The sequence below is a fragment of the Catharus ustulatus genome, chromosome W (assembly GCF_009819885.2).
Source record: "Catharus ustulatus isolate bCatUst1 chromosome W, bCatUst1.pri.v2, whole genome shotgun sequence".
Taxonomy (NCBI): domain Eukaryota; kingdom Metazoa; phylum Chordata; class Aves; order Passeriformes; family Turdidae; genus Catharus; species Catharus ustulatus.
In genome coordinates, this window is record NC_046261.2 from 6,093,059 (window position 1) to 6,109,814 (window position 16,756).

The 16,756-nt window shown below is 44.1% G+C and overlaps 2 protein-coding genes across 2 annotated transcripts in view; both read left to right on the forward strand.

Moving 5' to 3' along the window:
• The window catches only part of LOC117005037 (zinc finger protein 462-like), a 145,416-nt gene that overhangs the window by 110,083 nt on the left and 18,577 nt on the right, over positions 1-16,756 (forward strand). The window lies entirely within an intron of this gene.
• LOC117005040 lies at positions 2,979-10,106 on the forward strand. Its single transcript, XM_033076266.2, has 2 exons — positions 2,979-2,996; positions 8,183-10,106. The coding sequence occupies exon 2, from the start codon at positions 8,310-8,312 to the stop codon at positions 9,249-9,251; it is 942 nt and encodes a 313-aa protein (XP_032932157.1). The 5' UTR covers positions 2,979-2,996; positions 8,183-8,309; the 3' UTR covers positions 9,252-10,106.

Genomic DNA, 16,756 nt, shown 5'->3' on the forward strand with positions numbered 1-16,756 from the left:
GAAGCGCCCGCCGCCATTGCTGCGGCTCGGGGAGCCGACGGGAGCCCCGCGCAGCCATTGCCGCGGCTCGGGGAGCCGACGGGGTGCTTTGTCCCCGCCCGCCGCCGCCGCGGCAGGAGCGGGGAAACTCCGTCCCTGCCCGCCGCCGGCGCCACGGGCGCGGGAAAGCTCCGTCCCCGCCCGCCGCCGCTGCCGTAGGAACGGGAGAAGCTCCGTCCCTGCCTGCCACCGCAGGGCAGCGCCGACCCGGGGTGACCGAGCCCAGTGGCAGCGGCGGCCAGCCCCGAGCTGCAGCACCGTGCTGGACCACCTGGTCCCGTCAGCGGCCCCTAGCGGGCCGAGCCTGCACAGCCTTAGCTCAGCCAGTAAACCCCGCCCTCCCGCGGTTCTGTTAATAATTGCACGCGGGTCCTCGCTGCAAACGACAGAGCGGCTTATATTCGTGTGCGGCTTATCTATGGACAAAAACCAAAATATTTGCCAACACCCAGAGATGCGGCTTATAGTCAGTGCGGCTTGTATTCATGAATTTACTGTAATAGTAAATGACAGAGAAAGAAAGACATAGAAAAAGAGGTGGGACGGGGACAGGAGGAGTGGTAGAGACTAAATAGAAAATATCACCTCTCCGTGGATCTTAACGACATCCAGCCAATCCTCTCCATCTGGTCTTCTTGGTGGTGAGGGTCCCCTGCTGTAAACTGTTTATCTCTGGTAGTTTTCTGCTACCAGGACTTGAGAGTACTGATTATCTTTCAGTGAGCATCTCTCAGCAGTTCACACAGCAGACGGAAAGAGACGGGGGCCTACAGGATGGTTCCACAAGAAGATCTTTATTTCTTTCATGAAGGGGGTCCAGCAGAAATCCCAGTAGACAAAGGAGTAACAGTCACATTTATAGATTTTCAGAGGATCAAGATTATAACCAATAGAAAGTTATATAGAAAAACAGCATCCAATCTAAGTCGAAGATCCATGAGTAAACTAACCAATTACAAAAACTAAATTCTAACCAATTATCTTCCAAAGTGATAATTGAGGGTCTACATTCTTTAACATTAGTCATTCTAAGTAACTAGGATACCTTATCTTTCACAGAAAATTCCAGGGGCCCTGCACTGAGGCCTCCACAAGGGGATCAGTATTCTCTACATCCTGCCAAAAAGCATCGAGTTCAATGGATTAATATATGTTTGGACCAGGTAGGAACACCTGAGGGGGCAAATTTGATACTGTTGCAAGACTGGATCGGTTGCATCACTTTACACCACATGCAGTGCTCTGGTGCAAGGCCTCAAGAATGGGTCTGGGGAGCCCTTTAGGGAGTCTTTGCTGCATTATGGCACTGCCTCAGTTACCTCTCACATGAATGTTCCATGGATGTGGCTTTCCTGGGGTTGGGGGCTTTTTACAGCTGAGCCAGTTTGTGTAATGGAGGAGGGGTGTTCACTGCCTCTGATCAGAGGTTATGTCACACACCCAAGGATCTCGTCCTCCCGTCCTTGGTTGGGGAGGAGGGAGCGGTGTCTATGCAAACCTGGTCTCAGCAGATAAGACTTATGATCATAAGGTTTATGACCTCCCTCAGCCCTCAGCCAGCGAGGTATGATTTTCAGGACAGCTACTGGACTTGGTCCTCCCGTGAATGCTCCCCTAGTCTTATCTGTTTCTTTCCAGACCTGAGATGACTGAACAAGTGTTACTTTTATCTTAAGTTCTTGTAGATAGCTTAACTCACAATTCAAGGTTTCAGTCAGGAGGCCCATTCATGGTGGTGGGCTTCAGTGGTGTGGCTTTGTGGTGCGGTTTAGTTAGACAGTTCTGCCGTAATGGGCAAAAGTCCTTTATATCAATGTTTAAGCCATGAACTATAACATTTCAGTCTCTGACATTCGGTGTCCTTTTAGGTGGCTGTTCCTCGACCCCTGCTTTTGAATAAGTGCAATATCATTGTTTTGCACAACTTCTGCTTTGTCACCTTTGCAGAACTGAATTGGCATCCTGCTTGCATTTTGCATGACTTCTGTTTGCCTAAGTTACATCCTTTATCTATTTCTCTGAGGCTATGCTCTTCTGTTCTACTGTCCTTATCAGTTTTCTGTGGTCATGGCATAGTTGCTCTTGGCCTCTGCCAACTATGCCAAATGTGTGAATCGACACATACAGATAACCAGGGCGACTACCAAATGACAGCTGAAATGCAAAGAGTAGATTTATTTCATTACCTCGCTAACAACACCAGGCAGCAGAGACACGTGGGGACATAGGTTCTGTTTGACTTAGTTCATCCAAGGGAGCAGCAAGGGCACACAGGGACACAGGCTTCATTAGACTTAGTTCATCCTAGTGATACCGAAAATAACGAGAAAAGAGCTAATGTAGATATAGCAATAGCAGTAGTTATGCTAAGGCTTAGAAAGCAGCAGTTCACAAGCAGGCCCTGGGAATGTACTAAGAACCACAAACTGATAATTAAAGGATCTAGTAGGGCATGCAGAACACAGTAAAATAAATAAATGATAAAGGTTAATGTATAATCAATGATAAAGGGTTCTGGTGGTGGGATGACAAGCAAGGGGGATTAAAGGGGGGTAACCTATAGTTTTGAGTAGACAAGCGTGTAGAATTTATGACTTTATAGAAATAATATCTATGAGATTTACGTAACTGTATTGTCTTGAAGAATGTGTACTATTGTACTATTGTATGTAAATCACTTTGTAAAGGATATAAAAACCTGTCGAAAAAGGGGAAAGATGGGCTCTGACTTTGGACGCTAGTCCTCAGACCCCAGGGCCCTCAATAAAGCACCGCACTAAACAACCTAGTTGTTTCGTGTCTCTCTCTGTCGGGCAACAGTTTTCTGGCGACCGCGGCAGGACTCCGAGGGCTACTGGGGCGGTTCGCATCCTGATCCACTCCACACTGGCACTGAGTGATTCTCGGGGAGTCATCGGTTCGTGCCCGACCCCGCGCCTGTCGGACAACTGCAGGAGGTAAGCCCGAAGGTGCTTTATTTTTTTTGTGGTATTGGGTGCCTGCCCGTAAGACGAAGCATTGGCTCCGCTGGGTTGGGCTAAAGACGTCTTGGGTAATTGGGTAAAGCCTAGGCGCCGGCTGTAAGACGCGGCGAAAGCTGCGCTGGTCCGGCACTTGTTCCCCCGCGGCGTCGGAGGGTGACAAGTTGGTTGGTTGGTTGGTCTATCCTTCTATCTGTATAGATTTTCTTTCTTTTCCTGTCTATTCTGTCTGGGAATGATGCCTTTGAAAACGTTTAAAACTCTAGCAAGTTCCGGGATAGAAATCCCGGACGATTCGCCTTTGGGCTGTTTATTACAACATTGGAATGCCGGGAATTTTGGTCAAGAACTAAGTAAAAGGAGATTGACTGATTTTTGTAATAATGTGTGGCCTTTATATGAACCCAATGGTATGCAATGGCCTAGAAATGGTACACTGAATCCTGACATTATTACACCTTTGATGCATTTCCTACAAAGTAATGAAAAATGGGATGAAATACCGTATTTAGACCTCTTTTATTATTTGAAAGACAAACCAGAGTGGCAAAAGGAGTGCGGGATCATGGTTTTGAAAACATTAAAGGTGAATTGTGAAGGATGTAAGGGATGGCAAAAAGAAAAGGAATGCTCGGTTAGGTTTTCGGAACCTGAGGAGGATGTTTCTTTGTTGGTAACCCCTAGTGCCCCTCCAATGGAGGAACGTGACTCTGGAGAAAATATGCCAGAGGTAGAAAAGGAGGATCGGGAAGCAAAAGTAGAAATCACAGATATACCACGAACCCCCTTAAGTGAAAGAACTCGGAGAGGGCGGTGGGAGGTAGAAAGAAAGAAAAAGGAGGAGGGTGCTCATTTAATGGTCCCGCTGCGTGAAGCAGTCGGACCGCAGGGGGAACGAGTCATAGTGAAAGTTCCCTTTTCTCCGAATGATTTGCTAATCTGGAAACAATCAGCGGGGGCGTATCGGGAGGATCCTGAACGGACCGCGCGGGTGGTAAAGATGGTAATTAAGACTCAGAACCCGGACTGGAATGATTTACAAGTTTTGTTAGACACAATAATGGATTCTACTGAAAAGGAAATGGTGTTTAAAGCTATGACAGAGAAAGCACGAGAAATGATTAGGTTACGGCTTGTGGATGGTACAGTAAATGATTTAGTACCTAGGGAAGATCCGGAGTGGGATCCCAACTCGACGGGCGGGTCTCGGAGACTTAAAGCTTATCAGGAATTGTTAACGGAAGGAATACGGAATGGAATACCAAAAACTTTGAATTGGTCTAAGTTGTATTAGGTCAGGCAGGAAAAGAATGAGTCTCCGTCAACCTTTTTAGAGCGGCTTAAGGAGACAGCTCGTAGATACACCAATTTAGAAGTTGAAGGAGAGTCGGGAAAATTACAGCTAGCATTAATTTTTATGGGACAGTCCCAGGAAGATATTAGAAAGAAACTACAGAAATTGGAGGGAGAAGATACTCGGAATTTAGATAAGCTATTGGAAGTTGCTTGGAAGGTATATAATAATAGGGAAAAAGAAACGGCTAGGAAACAGCAGGCTACTATGTTAGCAGTGTTACAGCAAGCGGCTGGAAACAATATGAGAGGAGGAAGCCGAGGACGTGGACTAAGAGGGGGAAGAGGGATGGCAAGGGGGAGGCTGATGGGTACGGGAGGACTTATGGGTCAATTGAATATGGGAAGAGGGAGAATGTAGCTAGGGATAGATCAATGTGCTATATGTAAAAATAGAGGGCATTGGAAAAATGACTGTCCTCTCAACCAAGGAATGAATTCTGGGGGAGGAATTATAGCTAGTGGGGATGGAAATCAGGGAATGATGAATAATACAGGTGTTTTCCCGGGAAATCCACAAGGTGTCGCCCAAGCCTTTATGATGGGGAATTAGCAAAATTCAAGTTGACTAGATGAGGACCTGAAAGTAGTAATGGAAGTAGATGGGGAACCGTTAGAATTTAGAGTAGATACGGGGGCATCATACTCAGTTGTTAACACTAAGCTAGGACCCTTGAGTGATTCTACTATCCAAGTAGTGGGGGTTACGGGACAAGTTGAGGAACGAACATTTTTGCGTCCATTAGATATAAAATTTGGGGGGAAAGAATTTGACCATCAATTTTTATATATGCCAAATAGCCCAGAATCGCTATTCGGGAGGGATCTATTGTCATTGTTACAGGCAAAGATAATATTTGAAAAAGGTAGAGTAAGATTGGAATTTCCCGAGGAAAATATTGCTAAGTTGTTTGTAATAAAAGAAGTTGAGGCAGTAGAAATACCACAGGAAATAGAGCAAGTTGTAGTACCATGGGTATAGGAAACAGGAGTACCTGGAAAATCAAAAGCAGCACAACCAGCTGTAATAGAACTAAAGGAAGGAGCCTCCCCAGTAAGGGTTAGACAATATCCTTTGAAATTGGAAGCACGAATAGGAATAGCACCCATGATTGAACAATTTCTTAGCTTGGGAATTTTACAGGAATGTGAGTCAGAATTCAATACTCCGATATTCCCAGTCAGAAAGCCAAATGGTAAGTATAGATTAGTTCAAGATTTAAGAGCAATTAATAACATCACTAAAGATATACACCCAGTTGTAGCTAATCCGTATACATTGTTGACAGCTGTGTCAGAAAAGTTTAAGTGGTTCACAGTGATTGATTTGAAAGATGCATTTTTCTGTATCCCTCTGGCACTTGAAAGTAGGAAATACTTTGCCTTTGAGTGGGAGAGCCCAGACACGGGACGCAAGAAGCAGCTCACCTGGACGCGTCTACCACAGGGATTCAAAAACTCACCAACTATTTTTGGAAATCAATTGGCTCGAGAGTTAGAAGAATGGAAGACGACTCAGGTAAAAGAACCACCTTTCTTATTTGCTCTCCTACAATATGTTGATGACATCTTTATAGCTTCCACAGAAAAGGATGTTTGCCTCAGACTCACTATTGGATTACTTAATATGCTGGGACAAGCTGGATACCGAGTATCGAAAGAAAAAGCTCAGCTGGTAAGGACCCAGGTAATTTACCTAGGCTGCGAAATTTCACAAGGGGTGCGAAAGTTGGGAGTTAATCGAATACAAGCAATTTGCACCATACCCACACCACGAAATCCGCAAGAGTTAAGATCCTTTTTGGGCATGGTGGGGTGGTGCCGCTTGTGGATCCCGAAATTTGGACTAAAAGCAAAACCCCTCTATGAGGCAGCCAAAAGCCCTGTGTTTCAGTGGGGACAAACGCAAGAAAAGGCATTCCAGAGTTTGAAACAAGCCTTAAAGGAAGCCCCAGCACTAGGATTGCCAGATCTTACAAAACCTTTTCAACTATATGTGAATGAGAGACAGAGACTGGCAATAGGGGTTCTCACCCAAAAACTGGGCTCGTGGAAACGCCCGGTAGGGTACTTCTCAAAACAGCTAGACACTGTAAGCGCCGGATGGCCTGGTTGTCTTAGAGCTGTGGCAGCAACAGTGCTCCTGATTCGGGAAGCCAGAAAATTGACTCTGGGAAAAAGGATGGAAGTATTTGTTCCCCACATGGTCATTGCAGTTTTGGAACAAAAAGGGGGGCATTGGCTCTCGTCAAGCCGCATGTTACAATACCAGGCACTTCTCCGAGAACAGGACGATATTGAATTAAAAACAACTAATCATCTTAACCCAGCAGAATTTCTTAGGAGCAGCAGCCAGGAAGAAGGAGGCGAATTGACGCATGATTGCGTGGAAATCATTGAACAGGTGTATGCCAGCCGGAAAGACCTGAAAGATGAGCCTTTGGAAAATCCGGAATGGGAACTGTTTACAGATGGATCCAGCTTTGTGGAAAACGGAACCAGGTATGCGGGATACGCAGTAGTGACTTTGACACAAATAATAGAAGCTCGAGCCTTAACCCCGGGAACTTCAGCCCAGAAGGCCGAGATACAAGCTCTGGTAAGAGCCTTAGAATTGAGTCAAGGGAAAAGAGTAAATATTTGGACTGATTCAAAATATGCCTTTGGAGTAATACATGTACATGGAGCTCTGTGGAAAGAAAGAGGACTGTTAAATTCTCAAGGATCAGAAATTAAGCACAAAGAACAAATATTAGCACTATTGGAAGCAGTGCATAAACCTCAGGCAGTAGCAGTGATGCATGTAAGAGGACATCAAAATGAAGAAGGAAAAGCGTTCCAAGGAAACCAGTTGGCTGACAGAGTTGCCAAACAGGTTGCCCGAGAGGTATGGACACAATTAGCTTTATTACCAGCACGATTTAACCCTGCCACTTCCTTTCTTGAGCAGAAACCATGCTATACACATGAAGATGAGAAACTTGCTCAATTTCTCCAGGCCCAGAAGAATGAAAAAGGATGGTATGTCACAGCTGTAGGTCAAGTTGTGTTGCCAACAAAGGTAATGAAAACAATTTTAGAAATCGAACATAACAAGTGCCATTGGGGGGCAGACGCATTAGTGCAATTCTTAAAACATGAGGTGATTTCCAACCAGATGTTAACAATGGCAAAACGGATTAATGCCACGTGTCCAGTCTGTATTAAAAACAATCCAGTGACACGAAGGCAAATACAATTAGGAAAGCTACGAGTTGGGCCGCAACCGGGAGACTATTGGCAAATAGATTTCTCAGAGCTACCAAAAGCACAAGGGTACCGTTATTTACTGGTGTATGTGTGTACCTTTTCAGGGTGGCCGGAAGCTTTCCCATGCAGGACTAACCAGGCAAAGGAAGTAATTAAAACCTTACTACGAGAGATTATTCCTAGATTTGGGATCCCATTAGGAATGTCCTCAGATAGGGGACCTCACTTTGTAGCTGGAGTAGTCCAAGAGGTAGCCAGAGTATTAGGGATAGCTTGGGATCTCCATACGCCCTGGAGACCACAATCTAGCGGCCAGGTAGAACGGATGAATCAGACATTAAAAGGGCAGATTAAGAAAATTTGTCAGGAGGCGAAGATACAGTGGCCTCAGGCACTACCTCTAACCTTGCTAAGAATCAGGATTAAACCCAGAGAAAGGATAGGAGTAAGTCCATACGAAATTTTGTATGGCAAACCATATCATGCTGCAACCTACAAAGGGGACCCTCACTTAGTAGGAGATCAAGTATTGCTAAGTTATGTTTTGTCTCTAAATAAAGTCCTTACAGCACTGTGAGGAGCATTGCAGTGGAACCGGCCTCTGCCCTTGGAAAATCCTGTCCATGACATCCAACCAGGAGATCAAGTATATGTGAAGAACTGGAATACAGAACCCTTGAAAGAAGTATGGGACGGTCCTCACCAGGTGATCATGACCACCTACACGGCAGTGAAAGTCCAAGGGATCGAAAATTGTATTCACTACACTCGAATCAAGAAGGTCCAACCAAGATGGGAAGTACAGCCTCTGTCAGCAACAAAAATGGTGTTCAGGGCAAGGCCTTAGTTCTTTTAACATTAGTCTGTATAATGCAGGTGGGAGAAGCGTTTGTTAAAATCATAGTTCCGGAACCAGATGTAATAGTGCCGGAAGGTGCGGGAGTAAATTTAACCTGTCTGTTTTCTAGCAACCAGAGAGCTGGATTAAAAGAAGTAAATGCAGTTTGGAAACAAATCACCACAGACGAAGTATTTACAGAAGGGATCGTGACACTTTGGGATATGGAACAGCAAAGAGGTAGCACCACATTGATGATATCTCATATGCAAGCTGATCAGGTAGGACAATTCTCATGTGTTGTGTGGATTAGAGAAAGCTTTAACTATGAAAAAATAAATGTAGATATTCTAAAAAAGAATAGGAGAGTACGACAGGTGACAGAAGTTGGAAAAACACAACAAGAATTGGGACAAGAAAATTTAATAGTGGGATTAGTTAGAGACTTTGGGCAAGTACAAAATACTACGTCCATCACTGCATGTTTACCTTTACCTAAAGCGGCGGGAGATCCAATACCATGGGGCATCATTCCCATTGGGGAAATGCCTCCAGAAACCATAAATGGGACAAAAAGATGTAATAAAGTAATGCAGAACCATACTAAGATGATAGAGGAAACCTATACAGTTCGAGGGCAATGGTCATCGCCGGGACAAAGGAGTGAATGCCAAAAATTACCAAATGCAGTTTTTTCAAAAATTGGGTGGTTCAAGGATGTAGGATGGTGTTCTTATGACATAAAGAAAAAAAAAGACAAAAACCAGTCACTGAATATTCTTATGAGATAGTATGTCAAGAAGGGAGGGAAGAATGGGAACAGTGGAAAACGATTTGGGGTCCCAGCTTGTTAGAATCTTACAGTTACATAGGACCAGTACATTGGTGTATCGAATGGTCAGGCCAAAGGGAACAAAAACATTTAAGAATGTTAGGGACTGAAGTGGTAAGACGGGATCGAATGACCCCCACACCTAACTGGAATTGTAGCAAAATCATCACATGTGATACCCCTGAATCCCAAATTGGTTTAGTGCCAGTCTGGATACTACTAAAATGGGGCTGTGAATGTCAAAGATATAATCATACAATAACAGGAGAAATAAAGGGGGCTTGGAAAGATTGTCAGGCGACTACCGTCAGGAGTCCGGGGCATTCGGTGTGGGTAATGGGGCACGGACAATGGACTACCCATATGCCCATTAACGACCCAGTCACGCAGATTACGTTAGGGGTCCCTACGCTCTGCCCTCTCTGGAAACAGTCTAAATTAACACAAAGAGAGATACAGTCACGAACAAAGAGAGAAATAAATGAGGTGGTAGAAGAACTAGGATTGGGAGATGAAGATGAGTGGCATGAACCCTCATCAGGAGTTAAATTTGGATGGGTACTGGAATCCCTGTTTGCACAAATTTCTACATATAGAAACCGGGAGATGCTGCATAAATTATTGGGACAAACTGAGAGGTTAGCCGCAGTTACAAAGAAAGGATTTAGGGATCTAAACTTACAGTTGCAAGCAACAACAAGAATGACAGTCCAAAATAGAATGGCATTAGATTTGCTCTTATTAAAAGAACACGGAGTCTGTGGATACCTCCAAGGAAAGGTTGATCATTGCTGTGTACATATCCCAAATGTCACAGAAGAAGTAGAAAAGGACATAAGTCAATTGGAACAAATTGAAATAAAAGTGCATGAAGTCCAGGAAGTAGCAGAACATAATTGGGTAGGAGCACTATTTAGCTCCCTAGGAATCCAGGTCTCTGGTTGGATATCATCAATTGTACAATATGTAATAATGATTGTATTGATTATTGTAGTCTGCATGATTATGTATAGATGTCTTTTAGGAATGATTACTAGAGAAGGAACTCATACTCGACGTGTCATGAGAGCACTAACCCGGAAAGAAGTAATCCTACCAAGTCAGAGAGAAGACTCACCATCCTACTTAGAAACCATTACTTGAAGAATTGAGCATCCTTGCAGAAAATCTGAAGAATGCTCAAAAGGGGGGAGTTGATACCGAAAATAACGAGAAAAGAGCTAATGTAGATATAGCAATAGCAGTAGTTATGCTAAGGCTTAGAAAGCAGCAGTTCACAAGCAGGCCCTGGGAATGTACTAAGAACCACAAACTGATAATTAAAGGATCTAGTAGGGCATGCAGAACACAGCAAAATAAATAATTAAAGGATCTAGTAGGGCATGCAGAACACAGTAAAATAAATAAATGATAAAGGTTAATGTATAATCAATGATAAAGGGTTCTGGTGGTGGGATGACAAGCAAGGGGGATTAAAGGGGGGTAACCTATAGTTTTGAGTAGACAAGCGTGTAGAATTTATGACTTTATAGAAATAATATCTATGAGATTTACGTAACTGTATTGTCTTGAAGAATGTGTACTATTGTACTATTGTATGTAAATCACTTTGTAAAGGATATAAAAACCTGTCGAAAAAGGGGAAAGATGGGCTCTGACTTTGGACGCTAGTCCTCAGACCCCAGGGCCCTCAATAAAGCACCGCACTAAACAACCTAGTTGTTTCGTGTCTCTCTCTGTCGGGCAACACTAGTGGGTAGTAGGTGAAGCCCACTGTCAACTCCAATATATCAAAGGCTTTGCCTGCACACAGTTTATTACAAGGCTGTACTTTTATGATCTCTCGCTCTCCCAGCAGGAGGCTCAAGCATGTCTGCGAGAGTGTATTCTCTCTACACAGGAATTCTACTTTTCAAAACAGGCACAGGATAAACAACACTAGGCATAATATTTCCCACACTGACGTTCTTATGATTTACCAAAATTTGAGTATTGGTCTAATACCGATACTCAACTGTGACGGACAAAAGTCTCTCTAACAATTTAAAGTTAGAAAGGGTATGTTTATTCAGTGCTGGGCAGCAGTGTGGGGTAGTCCCCTAATATGCACTGTGAAATTACAGGTGGTCACAGAGTCTATTTATTGACAAAAGTTTTAAACAAATACATATATATAATACCAGCCCTTCCCATCCCCTGCTTCCTATGGTAATTAGCTTGAATGGCTATTAAGTATGCATGGTTGGCTTCTTGAATTAAGTCTGGGGTCGTTTTTGTGGGGAGGGGTCTTAGAAGGAGGAAGTAAGGCGAGTCTTCCTCGCCCTGACCTTTCTATTAATGACAATACAAATGGCTTTTGGGGCAACTCCAGTTTTGCAATGAATGAGTTTCTGGTTGCAATTGTTCGTGTTCTTTGGACCTAACTACTAGTTTCATCCTTTCCCATTGCAAGCACAGCTGAACAAACATAAATTAACAGGCAATCAATTATTTAAGTTTCAGGTAACTATCTCAAGCCCAGTTTCTTTTAACTTTTAACTAAAATCTTAATTTCTTTAAGATTAGTGTTTCATTCCCCATTTCTCTTTTGAAATGAGTAAATTCTTTTACTCAATATGGGGATTTCTCCTCTTCTATTCAAGACGCATGGTGGCAATTTTTTAAGACCAAGCTATACGCTTTCAATAGCTATGCTGAGTTTGCTACTTGTAATAGTATCCTCTAGTTCCAAACAAGTAAACTGGTTGTGGTTGGTGACCATCCAAATAGCACATCCCACCAATGATGAGACAGGTGTTTTTGAATAAAAACCTGTTGTATGGTCTCTGCATCATGATGTATCATGATCAAAGTCTTTTTCCTGCATTAAAATTTCCTTAATTTCTGATGTTTTAGTAGCCGAGCAATTAGGGTTCCCTTGATACGATTTGATCGTCTATCATTATGGTGGGACATGCTGTTCTGAGACAGACACAACCTTGTCTTACATACACAAGTGAAGTTGTCTGGTTGGTTAGATGCATTTCAAAGTGGCAAATGCTTTGTTTTGTGTTCTGGCAAATATTTTGTCATATACTGAAGTTCTTTCACATATATATCTCAATTGTTTCTTCATAGAACAGGGCTCTAGGTTAATGGTTTGCCATTTTTCCTCAATTTCTCATGCCCTGAACATTCTATGTTCAGAAGTGTACAATACAGTCCCTTCATGATTTAGTCTTAGACCAGGTCTCTATTGGATGTATCAAGTTCACAGATGCATTGTGTATAGTTAAATTGAAGGCTGCTATCATATTTGTTACAGGGTCATAAGTAAAATTGACCAATACCTACCAAGATTGAAGCTCTTTTTTCATTTCAGAGGCATTATCCCAAACAATTTTGCAAATTTTATCAGGGAATGCTCTTTTCTTACCTTCTTTGATAACTGTGGCAGTAAATAACTACATCCACATTTGTGCTTGAGTACATTTAAGAGCTAGAGAAATGTTCACACTAGCTGTGCTTAGTGCTTTAATTATTACTTCTTGGTCTCGGTCTTCTATATCTTCCTATTCTGGTAATATTTTGGTTAATTTTAATAATTGTTTCTTAATGCTAACAAAAAATATTGCAAAGGCTGCTATAATATAACCAAATCACTTTCCATCACAGCCAATTTGTTCATTAACACTTTTGAATCTATTGTATTTAAAACTCTCTATTTCATTCTTAATATCTCAGTGAAATCTCTCTATTTTTCTTAAAACTAGAAGGCCCACAACTTTGAAGCCAAGCAGTCCAATCAGTACAATCCATAAAAGAGTTTTGAGAAATGGGGCACATTCTGGCCAAATGGCAGAAGCACTTATTTGCATTCTCATTTCTGACTCAATTTTTGTACTTTTTCTTTTGAAATACAGTAATTTCACGAATACAATACGCAGCAATTTGACAAAAATTTTGGTGGAAACCCGGAAGTGCGGCTAATACTTGGGGGTGGCTAATATGTGAATAATTTTCTGACATTTACAACCCCAGATCTGCCAGCCAGGGCACCGAGCCAAGCACCTGCCAGTAAAAGCCAGCATTTCGCGATTGTTACAAAGTGTTACTCTGTTGCCGTGGCTCCCTTCAGGCAGCACGGGGGGCAGGGAGAGAGGCAGGAGAGCTCTCTTCTTCCCTCCTCTGCCGCAGCCTGGGGGAAAGACGGGGGGACTCCGCGCCGCCATTGCCGTGGCTCGGGGAGGAGGGGGGGAGCTCGCGAAGCAATTACTGCGGCTCGGGGAGGAGGGGGGGAATCTGCGCCGCCATTGCCGCAGCTCGGGGAGCCGACGGGGGGCCCGCGCCACAATTGCCGCGGCTCGGGGAGGAGGTGGGGAGCCCACGCCGCCATTGCCGTGGCTCATGGAGGAGGGGGGGGCCCGCGCCACCATTGCCGCGGCTCGGGGAGGAGGTGGGGAGCCCACGCCGCCATTGCCGTGGCTCATGGAGGAGGGGGGGGCCCGCGCCACCATTGCCGCGGCTCGGGGCGGAGGGGGGAGGCTCTGCCCCTGCCCTCCGCCGCCGCGGCGGGAGCAGGGCGCCCTCTCCGTGCTTGGCCGGGGCCGCGGCGGGAGCGGGGCCGGGACGAGCGAACCCAGAGGCGGTGGCCAGCCCCGAGTGGCACCACCGAGCTGGGCCACCTGGCCCCTTCAACAGCCCCTAGTGGGCCGAGCCTGCACAGCCTTAGTTGAGCCAGTAAACCCCCCGTCATGCCGCGGTTCTGTTAGTATTTGGCAACTTTGTTGCACGCGGGTCCTCGCTGCGAACGACAGAGCGGCTTATATTCAGGTGCGGTTTATTTATGGACAAAGAACGAAATATTTGCCAACACCCAGAGATGCGACTTATACTCAGTGCGGCTTGTATTCGTGAATTTACTGTAATCGGAGTTTACATTGTTACAGTCCTCTTTGACACTGGTGGAGTTGTTTGATTTGTCAAACGCAATTCAGTGATGTTAAAATCAAGATTAAATCCTTTTGCTGTGCGCCCTTCAGTTTTAAGTCTAAATTTAGGACACGTGGTCAAGCATTTGTCACTGCATCTAGGACCAACTTGGATTAGTTCCATAGATGGATGGCGAGCTTCATGGGACCCATTTTTTACGAATGCAAATTCACATACCTCAAACATTTTTCCCTTTCTACATACTTGCATTTGTGACCCTTAACATTTTGTTAAAAGCCCTACGAGAGTAGAGATTGTAGTTACAGCAATGACCACAAGGGTCACAACTGTTCACATTATGTCCATGAAAACTTTAGTCCATTACTCGCTGTTCCTGGTGAATTTCAGCCTCAGGTCTCTGTCACCTGGTGCAATCTTCTAAATTTCTTCAGGAGCTTTCTTCACTCAGGAGTGATGGATCCAAGCTTTCTGTTCTTTCATCTTGACTGCTGTGAAGGTGGTGAGGAGTGCCTGGAATAGTCCTTCCCACTGTGGTTCTAAAGTTTTCTCTACAAAAGACTTAACATATACTTAATCCCCAGGTTGTACATCATGTACCATCTCATGTAACCATCTGCTTTGGGCCCCAGCCACATATTTTCTAATTTCTTTAAGTTGTTTATTTAGGGCCACCATGTATTTGTGTAGAGTTTTCCTCTACTTGAATGGGTGTTATTTATTCTTGGACTGCATATGGTCTCCCATACAAAATTTCAAAAGGGCTTAATTTCCTTTTTGTTCTTGGTTTTCTTCTAATCCGTACTAGTGCCAGTGGAAGAGCTTGGGGCCAAGGCAAATTTGCCTCTTGCCCTAGCCTAAAAATTTGTTGTTTGATCAAAAGGTTAATTTTTTCTACTTGGTCACTGGATTGAGGGTGATATGGGGTGTGCAATTCCCAATTAATTCTGAGGTGGCGACTAATTTTTGAGATAAAATGTGGCCCTCTATCGGAAAATATAGCGGTTGGGACTCCCAAAACATGGTATTATTTCTTGAAACAATGCCTTGGTCACTTCTCATGCCTTAGCTGTCCGGGTAGGGAAGGCTTCTGGCCATCCTGAAAAGGTATCTGTTAATACTAATAGATAGCGATACCCTCCTTTGCTGGACAATTCTGTAAAATCAATTTGACATTGCTGCCCAGGTCCACAACCTTTCCCAATTTGTCCAACTTTAGGTTTTGGAAAGTTTTTAGGATTGATTCGGAGGCAAAGATCACACTGATGATTTACTTGTGTTACTGTGCCTTGTAATTTTCTGGCCAAAATTCTGTCTTTCAAGTAATTGTATAGGGCATCTATTCCCCAGTATGTTTTCTCGTGTTCTTTTAGCACTAATGACCACAACAAGTAGGAAGGTACTACAATTTTTCTTTCTTTTGTTACAGCCCACCCCTCCTGGTTATAAGTTGCTTCCTCTTCCTTAATAAGTTTCTTATCCTTTTTGTTATATACTGGCTTACCTTCAATAGAGATCTTTCCATCTGGAATTAATGTACTGCACCTTTGGCTGCGTCTTTTGCCTCTCTGTCCGCCAGCATATTTCCTTGTTTTAATTCTGAGCTCACTTTTTGGTGTCTTCCCTTGTGAGTTCAGCAGTCTTTTTTTTTTTTTCCCTCAAAAACTTTTGTGTGCATTGACCATTCTAAATGCATACCTTGAGTCTATATAAATGTTGATTTCTTTTTTTTTGTCAGCTCTAAGGCCTGGGTTAGGCAATTATGTCAGCTTCTGCGCGGAGGTGTTTGTTGGCAATGATCGGCATGTGGTAACCACATATCCAGCATGTCCTTTTCTGCTGGTGATCGGTGAACCAGGTCTCAGCGTCTTCAAGAGGGGTGTTCTTCAGATCTGGGTGACTGGAGTAGGTGGCTTCAGTGGTCTCCAGGCAGTCATGGATCACTGGTTCTCCCTCACTCCCGCTGAGGAAAGAAGTTGGGTTCACAATGTTAGTTACCACAGTTTCAACATCATTTTGTTCTACCAGTATGACCTGGTACTTTAGAAATCTTTGTGGGGAAAGCCAATGTCCCCCTTTTGCCTCCAGGACTGCAGACATTGTGTGGGATACTAGCATGGTCATCTTCTGGCCTAGGGTGAACTTGCATGCCTCTTGGATGTTCACTGCTACAACAGCTCTGAGGCACCCTGGCCACCCCTTGGCTGCCCTGTCCAGCTGTTTGGAGAGGTTGGCAACTGCCCTCTGGTCTGGCCCCAGGTCTTGTGCTAGTACTCCCAGAGCAATCTCTCATTTTTCATGAGAAAACAGAAAAAATGGTTTACTTACGTCTGGAAGTCCCAGGGCTGGAGCTGACATAAGAGCCTTCTTTAGTTGGTCAAAGACTTGTGTTGCTTCTGTTGTCCACTGAAGATCCCTGCTCCCTTCCGTGATTAAGGCATACAGGGTTTTAATGAACAATCCACAGTTATAAATCCACAGTCTGCACCACCCCATCATGCCTAGAAAGGTTCTCAGTTCTCTTACTGTCTGGGG